Source organism: Erythranthe guttata, chromosome 14 (assembly GCF_056151865.1).
Source record: "Erythranthe guttata isolate IM_541 chromosome 14, IM_541, whole genome shotgun sequence".
Lineage (NCBI taxonomy): Eukaryota > Viridiplantae > Streptophyta > Magnoliopsida > Lamiales > Phrymaceae > Erythranthe > Erythranthe guttata.
The window spans coordinates 17147496-17163081 of NC_142546.1; the positions used below are offsets into that span (position 1 = coordinate 17147496).

Consider the following 15586-nt stretch of genomic DNA (forward strand, 5'->3'; position numbering starts at 1 on the left):
ACTATTTCCAACCCTAGAATAATGAGAAGTGTACCAACAAGCTATGAGGAACCTTACAATTAAATCACGCCATATTCGCATACACACACATATTTCATAAATTATTGAAGCAGGAACTATGTGTCCATCTCTATGTTCATAAATAAGTAGTGCAAGTCATCTCATGTAAAAGAATTGACAATGTGTTCCAAAGGTTCTACCGCAGTGTTCAAACAAACATATCAAACTCAAAAAAGAGCAACGTAGTAACCGGTAAGAACCTCATTAAGAAAGAACGATGAAGTTGTGAGAGAAAACGACAAGTATCACCGCCATAAGTCCGCTAGTCATGGAACTCAATCGGACAACACCATTTGGCGGTGGTGGTGGTGGTGGTGGTTGTTGTTGTTGTGGTGCACGTTGACGAATTTGCGGTATAATTTTGGATGAGGTGGAATCACAACTAGATTCTTGCCAGCCCAGAACCATCTCCTCGCGATCAAAGACTAAGCGGTACCCCGTCATAAAATTTTCTGTAAATATATCAAGGTATTATTAATATATAAAATTCATGGGGGGGAAAATAAACAGCAAAAACAAGCAAACTTATTGATACATGCATGGTTCCAATACTCACGTCCGATGACGTTAATGCCCTCGCTTTTCAAAATAGCCAAACAATATACAGATCCAACTTTCTGCATATGAATAGAAAAGCTTAGCACTTTTTTTTTTTTTTTTTTTCCGAATGGAATATAATTTTCTCATAAATTTATCCACTACGAATTTATCACCTCCTCAAACCGAATCGTTGGTACAGTGACAATAAACTGGCTTCCACCTTTCATTGTGAAGGTCAAGTTTGGGATTGTATAGGTTGATTGACTTGCACTACATGGAAAATATATATAAATCATGAGCCAAAACTGATGATTCACAAAACACACAACAACTCACAGAACGTGGTGTTAACAAATTAAACGGACCTGAGTATATAGCAATAGTCCAAAATAAATCCGGATGGATAGTGATAACGTTTCTCGGTTATGCGAGAATTGAACTATAAAAGACGAAAGTAGAATTAGAGTTCAAAATTTCACTGGCTTAAATATGGACGATAAAATAACGTTTATCTATAACTTACGTTGTTCACAATAAACGAATAAGTTGGATCGCTCAAACGTGTAGTTGCGGTGCCTGAGTCGAAATTTGCAGCGAACCCAAGATTGGTCAAATTATTACCCACAGCAATTTGTGTCACAATGATATTATAAGTCGGGCTGCCAAGAAGCTGGAAAGATAAAACAAAGATGCAAAAAATATAAAAAGAGAAGAAATAGCGAGTGACCAATTCTTGCTTACTTCGATTTTTGAAGATTAAAGGGAGTTGTTTTTTGTTTGTCACTCCCTTTATCTCCAAACTTAATTTTTCCACTTCCATCAGTGATAAAACACACAGAGAAAGAATTTGCAGTAAGACCTTTGTTAGCTAAAACGCTAGGGACAGATATACCGTCCATACCAAGTCCAAACACACCATTAAGACCACGGTGGGTCAAGTAATAACCGGTTTGATTATTTCCACATCTGAAACATAAGATATATTCGTTAAAATTCTTACAACCACATACATGTTTATTCTTTTCTAGAAAAAGAAAGTACTCACCCGAATGTAATTGGGACATCGACAACGTCTTGTGGAATAGTATCTGTACCAAAACGCAAAATATCATCTACCAATATACCTGTACTCGTGTTGTTGTCTTTTGATATATGGTAAGAACAAGCGTTAAGAGTTGGAGAGCATCCTCTTGTGGGTCCGCACTTAGCACTATTGCATGGAACTGGCTTGCTAGTTGTCGAATTACTAGGACTGTATATATCTAGTTCGATTTTCTGTTCAACCAAATTTAAATAAGAACAACTGGATATACAAATACAAGAAGCATAACTTCATAACTTCCAAAAAGTATTTTTTTTCTTTTTTTTTTTTAAGTTCCCTAAATAACAAATCATAACATATATCAAAAGTGTAAATTATGGCCACCCCTTTAGGGTAAAAATCCTTATTGTTTGGGTAATTACAACCACTCATCAACTATGAATCTTCTTACACGTCCATCTTTATGGTGTCAAGTTCAACATAATCTTCTAGCTTTCGTGGAATGTTGTCTAGTTGGTATTCGTTTTGTGCAAAAAAAAAAAAAAAAAAAAAAAAAAACCAGTTTATGATGTACCACAATCTGATATTTACAAGCCAAGAGACACACATCTTATAATCATTTTGTTTCAAAATGTGGAACTCTAATGGGGTAAAACAAACTGGAGAATATTCCACATAATTTAGAAGATTCTTACTAAATTTGACACCGCAAGGGTGGACGTGTAACAATATTCATAATTAGAGGGTGATTGTAATAACCCAGTCATGAGGGGTTTTTCGTAATTTAATCTTATCTCAAGGGGTGACCGTGATTCACCCAATTTATCAATAAATTGAACCGGTTTCTCACTTGACTAAATATTGAATACCGACAAATTATATGACTTACTGATCCGTCGGACACGTTGAAGTAGCGTGCACAATTAGGACAATCACATGGTAACCAGAATAGGTCACTGCTGGTGTCAAGTGCCACAAGAAATTTAAGAGAAGGGGTACCCACACTAACAATTGAATACTGCAAGCTGCAATATATGCATAACAAAATAATCAACCAACAAGCAAACACTAATTCGAACAAAGACAGAAATAGGAAATAACTTACAATCCAAGACTCCATAGGTTGTAAGTCCGGTTGTTACCAAAGAAAGTGAGGATGGCTGTGGAGGCGGCAAGGCGGCGGCCCTTGAAGAGATGATCACGGTGGGCCATGGCGGTGTAGTAGTCAACCGTACCCTTCTCCGGCAACCCATCCGTGTTCAAGAATTCTTTAACAGTGTCGGAATATCTGTGGTGGATATCGAATCCGAACGTGCCAAATGCTTCGATGCTCTTCGCATTAAACCAACACGAAAACGCTATTAGCAACAAGCAACTCCCAACTAATGAATTCCTAAAACAAATCATCATTAATTAATACTTTATAACAAGAGAATTTTAGTGTATCCCCTCTGCTATTTCCAAAGCAGCAAGCACAGAGATGGGTGAGTGGTGATGAGAATGAAAATTGTTGAAGATAATGCAATCACATACATTATAAGAAAGAGAAATTAGTACAGAGTTGAAACCTGTGTCGACTTGATCAATTCAAATACAACTGGAGAGAGAGAGAGAGAGAGAGAGAGAGAGAGAGAGAGAGAGAGAGAGAGAGAGAGAGAGAGAGAGAGAGAGAGAGAGAGAGAGAGAGAGAGAGAGAGAGAGAGAGAGAGAGAGAGAGAGAGAAACAGCAAATTCCATGCGTACATCCATTGTTTAATCTGTTTGTTGTACAAAGTCTACATATTGCTAATCTAGCAATTATTCTTCCTAAGGGTTAACGAGCTTCGCACTCTCTATCCTTACATTTTTCCACGTCAAACCCAACTGTAATATGGGGAGTGTTAGTCAAACCAAACTGTTATATTAATAATATAGTTATTGTTTATTGTTGGGAATTTAACTATTAAAGTAAAATATAATTGGGATTATTTGCCAAAACCCCCTCATTACATAAGTGTAGTTACAATGAACTCAAATTTATTTCTTATTTATGGGGAAATTAATATAATTTTAAAATCGATGCAGTTGTTAAGTAAAATCTGTGTTTTCATATATGTAAGATAAATATTTATTTATTTTTTTGGAAAAAAAGAAAAAAGAAAAAAAGTTGGAAAAAGAGAATCAACTATTTGAGTTGAAAAAAAGAAAACAGTCTATTACTTGGAAAAATAAAAAAAAGTAGTAATAGACTATTTGTGTTAACTGTTACTAGACTGTTTTTGAAATTGTTAAGTAGTTGTTTCGCAATTAGCGAAAATAAAAATAGTTCAATCTTACATTTGTACTTTTCTTAGTATATTATGGAACAAATGACTTTGAAAAAAAAAACGTGCAATTCGTGTTTGAGTATACTGCAGACATACTATTTTGTAAGCAATTCCTTGTTAACTATGTAATTGTAGATTATATGGCTATATTGTAGATGTTTGTTTAAATAGTTCATTAAGATTGTTATTAATTTGTTATTCTTGATGGAATTTGTGGGCATTTGTATGTAGTACTTGCTCGGTCAAAAAAATCGCATACCATTGTGATTCCAAATAGTCTATTTGCTTGGGTGTCTTGAATGTTCTGGAATTATTATTAAACTGTTTTTGTTAACTGTTAATAGACTATTTAGGTGATAGTGCAGTAGTTTGTACATAGACAATCTGTAAATAGACTATTATGCCTAGATATAAATTGACTATTTTTCAAATAGACCTTTTTTTGAAAATAGGTCAATCTCCATGCCATTGTGATTGGAAATATTCCCATGCAATCAACCATTATGAGTACATCGAGCCTCGAAATAGTAGATCTCAGTACAAAATGTAAGATTTTGGAAGACAAACAAGAGGAACTGCTCAAAATAATTGAGGAGCAAGCAATGCAAATCAAATCGCTCACAAATGGTGATTGTGAGGACCAACCAATCACACTTGGGGCAGAAGATGAAGACTTCGACCTCACAATTTCCGTAATAAACTATGTTGAGAATGCAGAACCAACTTCTGTTGTGGCAAGGAGGACTCGATCAAAGAGGAAAGACGTCACGCCATTTGGAAAAAATCAACTGATTGACGTAGGGAAAAATTACAAGAAATTCAAACCGTATAATGTTTTAGTTGGTATTTTATAATTACTGACACGGCCCCCATGCGTATTATACGCGTATTTAGGCGTTTCGTGTCGGAAACGTGTCCGACACATGGACACTTCTCAGACCAGGTGTATCTGTGTAACAGAGCTGTCGGTAGCTTTTTCAAGCAAAAAGTGAATTACGGTTCAAAGTGTCAAAAAATTTATGTGTGAAGGGTGCAATTTACCAATTATGCAGTGTAAGGGTGTAAAGTGCAAAATGCATTTAGTTAAGGGTGCAAAATGCCAAAAACACAAAAAATAATGTGATCACTTTCAGTGATTCAGACTAGATTAGGATGAATTAATGAGGATGGCTGTTAGCTGTTACTAAGCGTGCTATTAATTAATTTTTTTGCCAAATTGTGTTACTAGATAATAGATATAGTGTGCAGCTCTAGACCCTTTTTTTTTAATGTGAAAGTTATTTATTGTCTGAATGAGTATACATTTTTAGTTTGTTTATGTATATTATGAAATTTTTTGTTTATATAAGCACAATAGCATTCTCAATCTTCATTCACAACAAATAATACAAAGAGATATGTATCTATTCTTGAAAAAAAAAATGGAAGCTCGTGTGCAAGTAATCTCTAGAGAGATGATCAAACCCTCACGTAAAACTCCACATCACCTGAAAAATATGAGACTTTCGTACTTGGATCAATCAACACCGGCTATATATTTCCCAATCCTCTTCTTCTATCGAGCCGACGAATCAAAAGGCTTAACTACCTCGAATCATGTCCGAATATCTCAACGTATGAAACGGTCCATTTGCGACACTCTAACTTCTTTCTACCCGTTAGCGGGAAGGATCCAAGATAATTTCGTCGTAAATTGCAACAACGCCGGGGTCGTTTTCGTCCATGCTCGATCGGGAGCTCGAATAGTGGATGTCGTACACGAGTCCAACATGGAGGAGAAACACTTGAAGCAATATATTCCGTGTAGTGATCGGTATCATAGTACTTGTATATCCAATCGACCCCTTTTCCTCGTACAAGTCACTTGTTTCGATTGTGGAGGAATTGCGGTCGGAGTTTCTTTTCTGCATAAAATTGCTGACTTGGCGTCTGTGATGGCGTTTATGGGTGCATGGGCCGGTGCATGCAGAGGCGAAGGCGGTGATGAAGTTTCTCGAGTTAGTTTCAATCTTGCCGACTTTTTCCCTGCAAAGGACAGTTTGGGCTCTAACGACTCGAGATTTCCCGAGTCGGACGAGAATTTCGTGACAAAAAGGTATGTGTACGATAAGGAGAAACTAGTAGTTAGATATAATTTTTTTAAAATTTCAAAATTTGGATTTTTTTTGGGATTATTTATTAAGTAGGGTAAATTACAACCACCCCTGAGGTATTCAAATTACAAAAACCCCCTTCCGTTTGGGTATAAATCTGCTTACAAGTCCACCCTTGCGGTTTCAAATTTAGTGGAATCTTCAAGATTATATGGAATATTAACACTTTTGTACCCGTTTTATCCCATTCGAACTCCACATTTTGAAGCAAAATGATCATAATATGAGTTTTTTGGCTTGTATATATCAGATTATGGTGCATCAGAAACTGTATTTTACACAAAACGCGTACAAACTAGAGCACATTTCACGAAATCTAGATGATTATATTGAATTTGACACCATAAAGGTGGATGTGCAAGAAAAATCATAATTGAGAAGTAGATGTAATTCCAAACAAGAGGATTTTTTTTATAAATTGATCATACCTTAAGGGGTGATTGTAACTTGTAATTTACCCAATTAAGTAAGACCATGAAACAATTGTTTTATTGTCTGTGTTTAACGGGTTGCAGATAATTTTATCATCAAAATTATAGTCTCCTTAAGTAATAGATGTTGAATGGATGAGTTTATTTGCGAAAGAGAAAAATTGAATTTTTTTTTAATTAAGTCCTTGTATCAGGAACATCCACGTCATTAACCAATAATTAATTCGAAAAAAACAAAACACCTTTGTCCCTAATGTTTATGACAAAAATACTTTTGGTCCCTTGATTTATCGGTTTATCACACATTTGGTCCCCTCTGTTCATGAGTTTTGATAGTTAACTAAGCATGGCATGTGCTCACGTCCAATTAGAGCAAAACCATGGAGAGAGCAAACCTATTTTGTTTTGAATCATAGGGACAAAAAATATTTTAGTCGTAAATATGAGGGATGAAAAGTGTAATTTTCCGTCCTTAATTTCTGGTTCAGATTTTGTTAACTAAGGTATTTTTTTGGAACAACAGGGACACAAAAAGTTTTAGTCGTAAATTCGAGTGACCAAAATTGTATTTCCCGGTCCTTGCTCCAGATACTATTAATTACTAATATCGCATTTACATGGGACCAAATGTATCATAAAGTTATAAATCGAAGGAGCAAAAGTATTTTTTCTGCAACAGGAGGGACAAAAAATATTTTAGTCATAAATATGAAGGACCAAAAGTGTATTTTTCTCATTAATTTGGATTCGAAACATCCAAAAAATGTCCCAAAACACGGAAATTAAAATTTCAAAAACTGGATTGAAAATAAATACTTCTTACAAAAAACATTATTTCAGAATCGGCCGGTCCGTATCTGACGAGAATAATAATAATCATGATTAAAAAAATTAAAGGTTCGTGTTCGATAAGGAAAAGTTGAGAGCTCTTAAAGAAGCCGCTATAAACCCATCCGGGTCAACCACGGTCAAGAACCCTACTCGAATCGAGCTCGTCTCATCTTTCATATGGAAACATTTAATAGACTTCTCCAAACATAAAAACGGCGCGAAAAGACGCATCGTTGTCGGTGCATCGCATGCGGCCAATCTAAGGCCAAGAAAGAATATTCTCGAGAATATGTTCGGCAACTGCATCATTATATCATCCGCATTCACCGATAGTGCTAACGCGAACGAGCTTCAAGAACTCGTGGGCAAATTGAGAAGGTGTATAAGGAAAATCAACGATGATTACATTACGGAATCTCAAAGTGGAGATAGAGCTTTGAATGATCTTCAAGAATTGGTTACACAATTAATTACTAGTACAAAAGTGGAAGAAGAAGAAGAAGACGAACAAGGGTTATTATTAGAGTGGTGTTGTTTTACGAGTTGGTGTAGGTTTCCTTTGTACGAGGTTGATTATGGTTGGGGGCGCCCCCTTTGGGTGTGCACTACGGCTTTGCCATTGAAGAATCTCATAGTGCTTATGAACACCAAATCTCGAGAGGGAATTGAAGCTTGGGCCAACCTCAACAAAGACAACCTTAATTTGCTCGAAACCAAAATCCAGCTCATTTCAATTACCAATATTAATTAAGGGCAAATTACCAAAACCCCCCTGAGGTAAGGCTGAATAACGAAAATCCCCCCCTTGTTTGCGTAATTACGAAAATCCCCCTGAGGTATGTTGTCATCTTACAAATTCCCCCTACGGTGTTACTTCTGACGGAATCTTTTTGATTCCATGGAATATTCCTCCGAAAATGACATTCTTGCCCTTGAGGGGTAATTGTAAGCATATTAATTACTTAGGGGGTAAATTGTAATGTATTTAAAAAATGTAGTTATTTTAATTTTAAAACTATAATGTATTTCTTCATTTTATAATTATTAAAAAGATAAAATGTATATAAAATAATTAAAGATAACATTAAAAGTTTTTATTTCTTTTTTAATTTTTTTATATATTTTTTTATTCAATAAAATCGAGGTTACGTATTTTTGAAATACTCTCGTATTTCTTATTTTATGCTACAAATATTTTTAATAGTTTTTTTAATATTATGGTAATTGTCAATGTTTTATTATATTTTTTCGTCAAAAGTAACACCGTAGGGGGGCTTATAATACTTAAAAAACGTAGTTATTTTAATTTTAAAACTATAACGTATTTCTTCATTTTATAATTATTAAAAATATACAAAAAGAATATATAAAATAATTAAACATATCTTGTAACATAATTTTTTTTACTTGTTTTGTATTTTTTTTTTATATATTTTATATTTTTTTATTCAATCAAAACGAGTTTACATATTTTTGAAATATTCTCGTATTTCTTATTTTACGGTAAAAATATTTTTAATAATTTTTAATATTTGTTTAATTATATTTCAATTTTAAACAAACGAAATGTAAAAAGTATATATTAAATACAAATAAATCATAATATTCCATTGAGGGGGATTTTCGTAATTACGCCTTACCTCAGGGGGGTTTTCGTAATTTGTTTTTTTTCTTTTATTTTTTACATATTTAACAGAAGGGTATAATAGACTTTTCACGTTTTCTGTTAAAAAAAATTGGTCAACCGTTAGTCAAGGGGGATTTTCGTAATTACGCAAACAAGGGGGGGATTTTCGTTATTCAGCCTTACCTCAGGGGGGTTTTGGTAATTTGCCCTATTAATTAATTAGTGCCACTTGTATTTATTTGGTTATCTTTCAGAAAGGCCCTGGTTGTAATAAAATAAAATTTGTCGAAATATTCGCTTAATCAACATATTTTTTTTAGATTTACTTTTTATTTCAACTTATGCAAGTAGTTAGTTTTCGAAACATATTTCAACGAACAATATAAAATAGGGATAATTAGTGAAAACCCCCCAATTCATTTACTTATATTAAGGTGGATATAACCTCATTTTCATTATTAGTGAAAACCCCCCACCTTATATAAAATATTTTTTTTTTAATTAATATTGTTTTTGACATTACTAATATACCTAATTTGCCCTATTATATCTAAAATAACCAAACCTATTTCACGTTCTCTCTATTTTCTTATTCTTCTCTCTCTTTTCTCTCTACATATCGGCGCCTCCAACTCTCTTCCATCTGTGTTCTGCCACCGCCTCCAACCCTCTTCCGTCTTTGCGCCGCCATCGTTACTCTCTTCTCCCAACGGCGTTTCTCCCTCCACCAACGCGAAAAGAAGACGATCTTCACCCCTGGGATTCTCTCGTCAAGGACGGCGTTAGGGTTTTCGCTAGGGAGAAAGACGAGATTATGCAGCGGCGCTAGGGTTGATATTGCGTCTGAGATTTCAATACAGACCACCGCCACATTGTTTCATTGTTGTTGTTCTTCTTCTTCGTCTCTGATTTTTTGGAACCCAATTCTCGAATCTTAATTTTCTTAATTGGAGTTTTTGGTTGAATTCTTATATAAAAGACTAATTTTGTGTTCAATCAATAGTATAATGGATGTTTGTTTTTGTTGAAATTGTGTGGTGTTATTTACAGATTTATAGATATTTTCGTACATTAATATAGTTGTTTTCGTACAACAATATAGTTGTTTTCGTACAGCAATATAGTTGTTTTCGTACAGCAATATAGTTGTTTTCGTGCAGCAATATAGTTGTTTTCGTACAGCAATATAGTTGTTTTCGTGCAGCAATATAGTTGTTTTTATTACTTTTTAGTTGAATGTAATAGTTGATTTAACAAATAGTTGATTTTGATAAATGAGAGTTGCTGGAGATATATAGTTGTTTTAATCATATTGTTTTAATAACAGTTGTTTTAATAATAGTTGTTTTATTGAAATATAGTTGTTTTAACTGAAGACAAAAAAATATAGTAAAAAAATATAATAAAAAAGTTAAAAAAATAATTTTTTTTAAAATATATTTTTTTAAAATAAGAAATAAATAAAAAAAACGAAAATTAAAATTAAAATACAAAAAAATAAAAAAATAAAAGTGTATCAAAGTTGTATAATAGGTAGTAAATAGAGGAAGGGTAAATTTGAGAATAAAAAAAGGATAGGTCTCTCACTAATAAAGGAAAATGAGTTAGATCTATTCTCATTAAAATAAAGCTAGAGGAGGTTCTCACTAATAGTCCCTATAAAATAAGGGGAAATATGAGATAATCCCCTAATTTTGAAAATATATAAGGGCAGACCCAATGTTTTTTTTTTTTTTTTTTTTATCATAGCCAGAAACCCAAATTCTAAACTTCACTGGGTAGACCCCCTGAGGTCAAGTGCTGGGTAGACCCCCTGAGGTCAAGTGATATGAGTATTTTACCCTTATTATTCTGTTCTATTGAACAAAGCCAATGAAAGTCACGATCATTCTTTAACGGTTTACAAGGAACCAGTCTTCTTTCTCTCGCCCCCCCTCTCTCTCTCTCTCTCTCTCTCTCTCTCTCTCTCTCTCTCTCTCTCTCTCTCTCTCTCTCTCTCTCTCTCTCTCTCTCAATTATCAGTTTGTATGAGTTATATACGATTGGATAGGGTTTTCGATTTGGATGATTTAGCTTGATCTGCGACGGTCGAGGTTTAGTTTTACAGAGCATTTTAAGGTTCGTTTTTTATTTTTTACGGAGATTTCATGGCTCGTTTTTTTGTTTTTGATCAGATGTGTCTGGGTGTGTGTTAAATTTATAAATGTGATTTGCGTTTTCATGTGTTTTTGTACAGTTTGGGATATTATTTGTCAATTTTATTTGTGTTGATGCATTTTGATCTTATTTAATTTTGATTTTTTCAGAGTTTTTAATGTGTTTGAAATTGTCATTTTGATTTGTATTGAGGTATATCAGAGTAGTTAAATATATGTTACAGTAATCATATACAATATGTAACATATTTGTAAATGTATTTATTATGTTCACCTTTTGTTACAATTGCAGAATGTCTACAAATATTGTACTAATAATGAGGTTTGGAGAATTATTAATTTGGTGTGAGAAATTGTGTTACTTCTCTTGAATTTATAGAGTTGGTTGGATTCGTAAAGGCCAAATGGGGCACATTGCACCGGAACACCATATCTCTCACGTACACAATTGTTGGTTATGGAAAAGGTGTGTTTGTGTGACGATGATGATGATGCGTTTTACATGCTGTCGTTAACGCTTGTATTTATTTGGTTATCTTTCATAAAGGCTCTGGTTGTAATAAAATAAAATTTGTCCAAATATTCGGTTAATGAACATAAATTTTTATTTTAATTTACTTTTTATTTCAACTTATGCAAGTCGTTAGTTTTCAAAAACATATTTCATCGAACAATATAAAATAAACATCATATTAAAATAAAAGTTACGATCTTACCAATCAACAGCCCGATCGAAGACTCTACACAGCCTTGGAGGAAGATGAAATACAACAACATTTTGCATTTACGAAATACAAATGGAGAAAAATACTCGTCCGAAATCATTTCCATCGATATGCAGGATACCCTCTCATAATTATTTTTTAATTATAAATAAAACATAGGGGATGACTAAAACAAATACCGTTTCTTTCTCACTTCAATACCACCAATAGAAAAAATAGAAAATAAATAAGTAATGACATTAATACCCTTAATAAAATCACACCACACAAATTTTGTGTGTGGTATTGATTTTCATTAATGGTAATAATGTCATTACTTATTTATTATCAATTTGTTATTCATTTTTTATGTCGGTGGTATTGAAGTGAGAAAAAAAGGCATTTGTTTTAGCCGCTCCCTAAAACATAAGTTGATACAAGCTGATGTGGCCGATCTGGCCAAACAAGATTATTTGGGCATTTACGTATATCTATGGGTCGTATATGTGTTTATTTTGAGATATTTAATGGGCTAAAATAGCAATACCTTTTTTTGCGAGAATGATCCTAAAATGAGTATATACGCGTGAATATATAATGGAAAATTAACTATTATATGATTTAATCAAACCGAACTCAATTGATATGAATTCTCTCTCTTTTTTGAAGAACAAGGAAATAAGTCTGTATTTTGAATTATGAGAAAATGGCGACCCCCATTTTGACCTAAACAGACCATATATACTACTAGCAATTGGGCTTTATCTAACCACGTGGCGCACTTTCTGGGTCCAAATCGCTGCCCAATTACTACATACTCTGCCACGTTGAAGGTTATCATTGGTCCTTCTTTATGTTACCTGCCAGTACTAGAGTACAACACGTCCTTTTCTTATCAGTCGTGTCCCTTTTATTTTTGACTTTTTGGAGAGGAAGGTACACTTTTCTATCGAGATATAGAGTTATCTCACCAGCTGGGCGACATGACTCTTGTTGTCCTTGCGACATGACTCTCAAATTCTCAGATTACGTGAGGTTTCCCTCCTAAATTGCCTTAATCATCATCTCTAGCTCACCATAGAGATAACCACAATTGGCCTTTTTGAGCTTTGGGTTCGAGGGCTTTAGATAACCTTCCATGTATAGATGAAGCAGTATAGTATGTGGGTGACGTTGATGAAGTTGGTGACTTTAATGATGTATCTGAGTCTGATGTGCCTGAATTTGAGGTTATTGGCAACAATATGTCTTTGAATCATGTTACTAACATTTTTGGTGATAGTGATGGTCTGTTTGATGATACTGAAAGTCATGACTTTTTAGTTGATAGTGAGTTTTTTGCATATGATGATGATTTCAATATGATAACAATGTTGATCATGCGGTAGAGTGGGGTGGACTTAGATCAAATGAAGAGATTGAAGAACATAGAAAACCTAGAAGATTAAACAAGGGGAAAGAGAAAGTGGCCGGTTGAGGATTGGGTTGAGGAAACTGCCAAGAAAGATCAATGAAAACACCACAACTTTCCAGTTTTTAATCCAACGGCAGACATTGTTGATCCTAAGTTTCAGCTTGGTGTTTGCTTCAATGATGCACAAAGTTTTAGAGATGCCATAAGACAGCACTCCATAGTTAATGGTAGGGACATAAAACTGAGGCTTAATGAGAAGTATAAGATTCAAGCCATATGCAAACATCCAAGTTGTCCATGGCTAGTCTATGCTTCTCAAATGAGAGGTGAATCCACCTTTCAAATCAAGACAATCAATGCAGTCCATGAATGTAACATAAAAGAGAGGGTGGCTTGTGCAATTTTCTGGTGGTTGGCCACTAAATATGCAGATAAAATAGTTACTGATCCAAGATGGTCGTTGGACTCTATGATGATTGTGGTCTAAAAGCACTGCAAATTTTTATTTAGTAGACACCAACTGTACAGAGCAAAGTAAAAGGCAATAATCGAATTACATAAATTTTAAAAATATTTAAAAGGAGAAGGGTGACTGTTGTAATTACTCTAACAAGAGGGAATTTTTCGTAATTTAGTCATACCTCAGGTGGCTGACTGTAATTTTCCCTAATAAATATTAGTCTGGAAAACTCTTTCAAGAGTAAACTTTGATATTAAACAATCATCTAGATCATTTTTCTTCATCACGTTTCAATAACATAATTCATATTTTTTTTTCTTCATTATTCATTAAGCTTTTACCCTTAAATGGACCAAGTTCTACCATTTCAATGTCCATGGCGTCTCTAGTAGGCACGTGACATCACTCAACATCTGGAAAACCACCATTCCATCTCAGGCTATAAATGTTTGTTGTAGAGAGAGAAAGGATAACATACAAATTCATGTTGCTAATGCAACTCCATGTGTAAGAGTTATCACTGTTTCGAAGGAGTACCCAATATGTTTCAGCTTTAATTTTCGATCGGTTTGAGTTTCAGAATTTGTTTATGATTAGGTTTTCCTCCATTTAATTGATGTATAAGGTGGTCTCTCAAATTATCCATCCATAATTGCTAACAATGAAGAAAATAAGTGTAAGAGTCGAAAAAGAAAGACTAAAAAAATTCATTCTTAACAAAACACAAACACGATCACTGTTAATTCATCATAAACAAAGTACGGATTTTTTTAAGTATTTCATTATCAAATAAAACTAGATTTCATGTACACTGTGTTAGCAAAAATTAACAATATAACAAGATTATACATTTCATCAATTTAATAACATTATTTTGGTAAAATAAAGTAAGCACGATACATAACTAAAATACATAGAAATTTTGATACGACAAGTGCACGCACGTGCACCTGGAAAGTAAAGATAAAGGCTTAAGTTTATATCTATAGATCAATCTACAGTATACAAAATAACAACGACGACAACAACAACAACAACAACAACAATAACAACAACAACGACAACAACAACAACAACAACAACAACAACAACAACAACAACAACAACAACAACAACAAAGTGAAGGACCGAACTGAAACACAACTTCAAATTCGAAGACAAATTGATACAAAACGGAAGCACGGTAAAGAATTAATTTCTACGAATTAATTATATAGAACATGATAACTCTGGAATCCACCAGATAATTGAGAGAAAACTCAGAAATTTTATTAATCATGAAAAGATGCTGAAAAATAAACCCTGGAGCAACTATTTATACTAAAGAAAACGAAAAACCTAATCAAACAAGCAAAACGACAAAATTACCAAAAAAAGGGAAAAAAACGAAATAACTCCTAAACCTAATAGAATACCGAAAGTTGGAAACAACCCAACTTGCGGAATTCAAATCCGATTTTTCAAGAATTAATTATGAATTATATAAAAGTTTCCTAAAAATAGCAAAAACGTCGTTTTGAAGGCCTAAACGACCTCGAAACGCCAAAATCCATCGGACGTCACGGCGTAGCGGTGGATTTGACTCACCTCGTCGGTCCGGTTCGGAAAAATTTGGCCCCACCCAATTCTGACTCCGCCACCTCTGCATCAATCCCCTCTTCTTCGAAAGAGCTCGACCTCGAGCTTGTATCGGGATAAAGTGGGGTATTCTCCTGATACTCGTACAAGTCCGAAACGTTGAAAGTCTTCGAAATACCCATGTTAGCCGGGAGGTCGACTACGTAAGCATTATCACTAATTTTCTGAAGGACTTTGAACGGTTCATACTTCTTTGGCTTGAGCTTGCTAAACGTTCCCACCGG

General features: G+C 34.0%; 2 protein-coding genes across 2 annotated transcripts; one reads left to right on the plus strand and one right to left on the minus strand.

Moving 5' to 3' along the window:
- LOC105963112 (aspartyl protease family protein 1) lies at positions 1–3304 on the minus strand. Its single transcript, XM_088814233.1, has 9 exons — positions 2748–3304; positions 2532–2667; positions 1646–1875; positions 1342–1566; positions 1124–1259; positions 966–1039; positions 774–870; positions 617–677; positions 1–512 (listed from the first exon to the last, which is right to left on the minus strand). Exons 1-9 carry the CDS (start codon positions 3050–3052, stop codon positions 265–267), a joined length of 1512 nt encoding a protein of 503 aa, XP_088670359.1. The 5' UTR covers positions 3053–3304; the 3' UTR covers positions 1–264.
- A 2021-nt stretch (positions 3305–5325) lies between these two features.
- LOC105969791 (stemmadenine O-acetyltransferase) lies at positions 5326–8114 on the plus strand. The gene is made up of 2 exons (XM_012994569.2): positions 5326–6043; positions 7430–8114. Exons 1-2 carry the CDS (start codon positions 5346–5348, stop codon positions 8112–8114), a joined length of 1383 nt encoding a protein of 460 aa, XP_012850023.2. The 5' UTR covers positions 5326–5345.
- The last annotated feature ends 7472 nt before the right edge of the window (positions 8115–15586 follow it).

Bases quoted from the DNA above. Each gene is read 5' to 3' on its own strand.
- LOC105963112 (XM_088814233.1), bottom strand. From the start codon at position 3,052: ATGATGATTTGTTTTAGGAATTCATTAGTTGGGAGTTGCTTGTTGCTA. The intron at 1,260-1,341 runs GTAAGCAAGAAT...GCTTCTTGGCAG, and splicing joins TTTAATCTTCAAAAATCGAA to CCCGACTTATAATATCATTG. The intron at 678-773 runs GTGATAAATTCG...ATTCATATGCAG, and splicing joins CAACGATTCGGTTTGAGGAG to AAAGTTGGATCTGTATATTG.
- LOC105969791 (XM_012994569.2), top strand. From the start codon at position 5,346: ATGTATCTATTCTTGAAAAAAAAAATGGAAGCTCGTGTGCAAGTAATC. The intron at 6,044-7,429 runs GTATGTGTACGA...AAAAAATTAAAG, and splicing joins GAGAATTTCGTGACAAAAAG to GTTCGTGTTCGATAAGGAAA.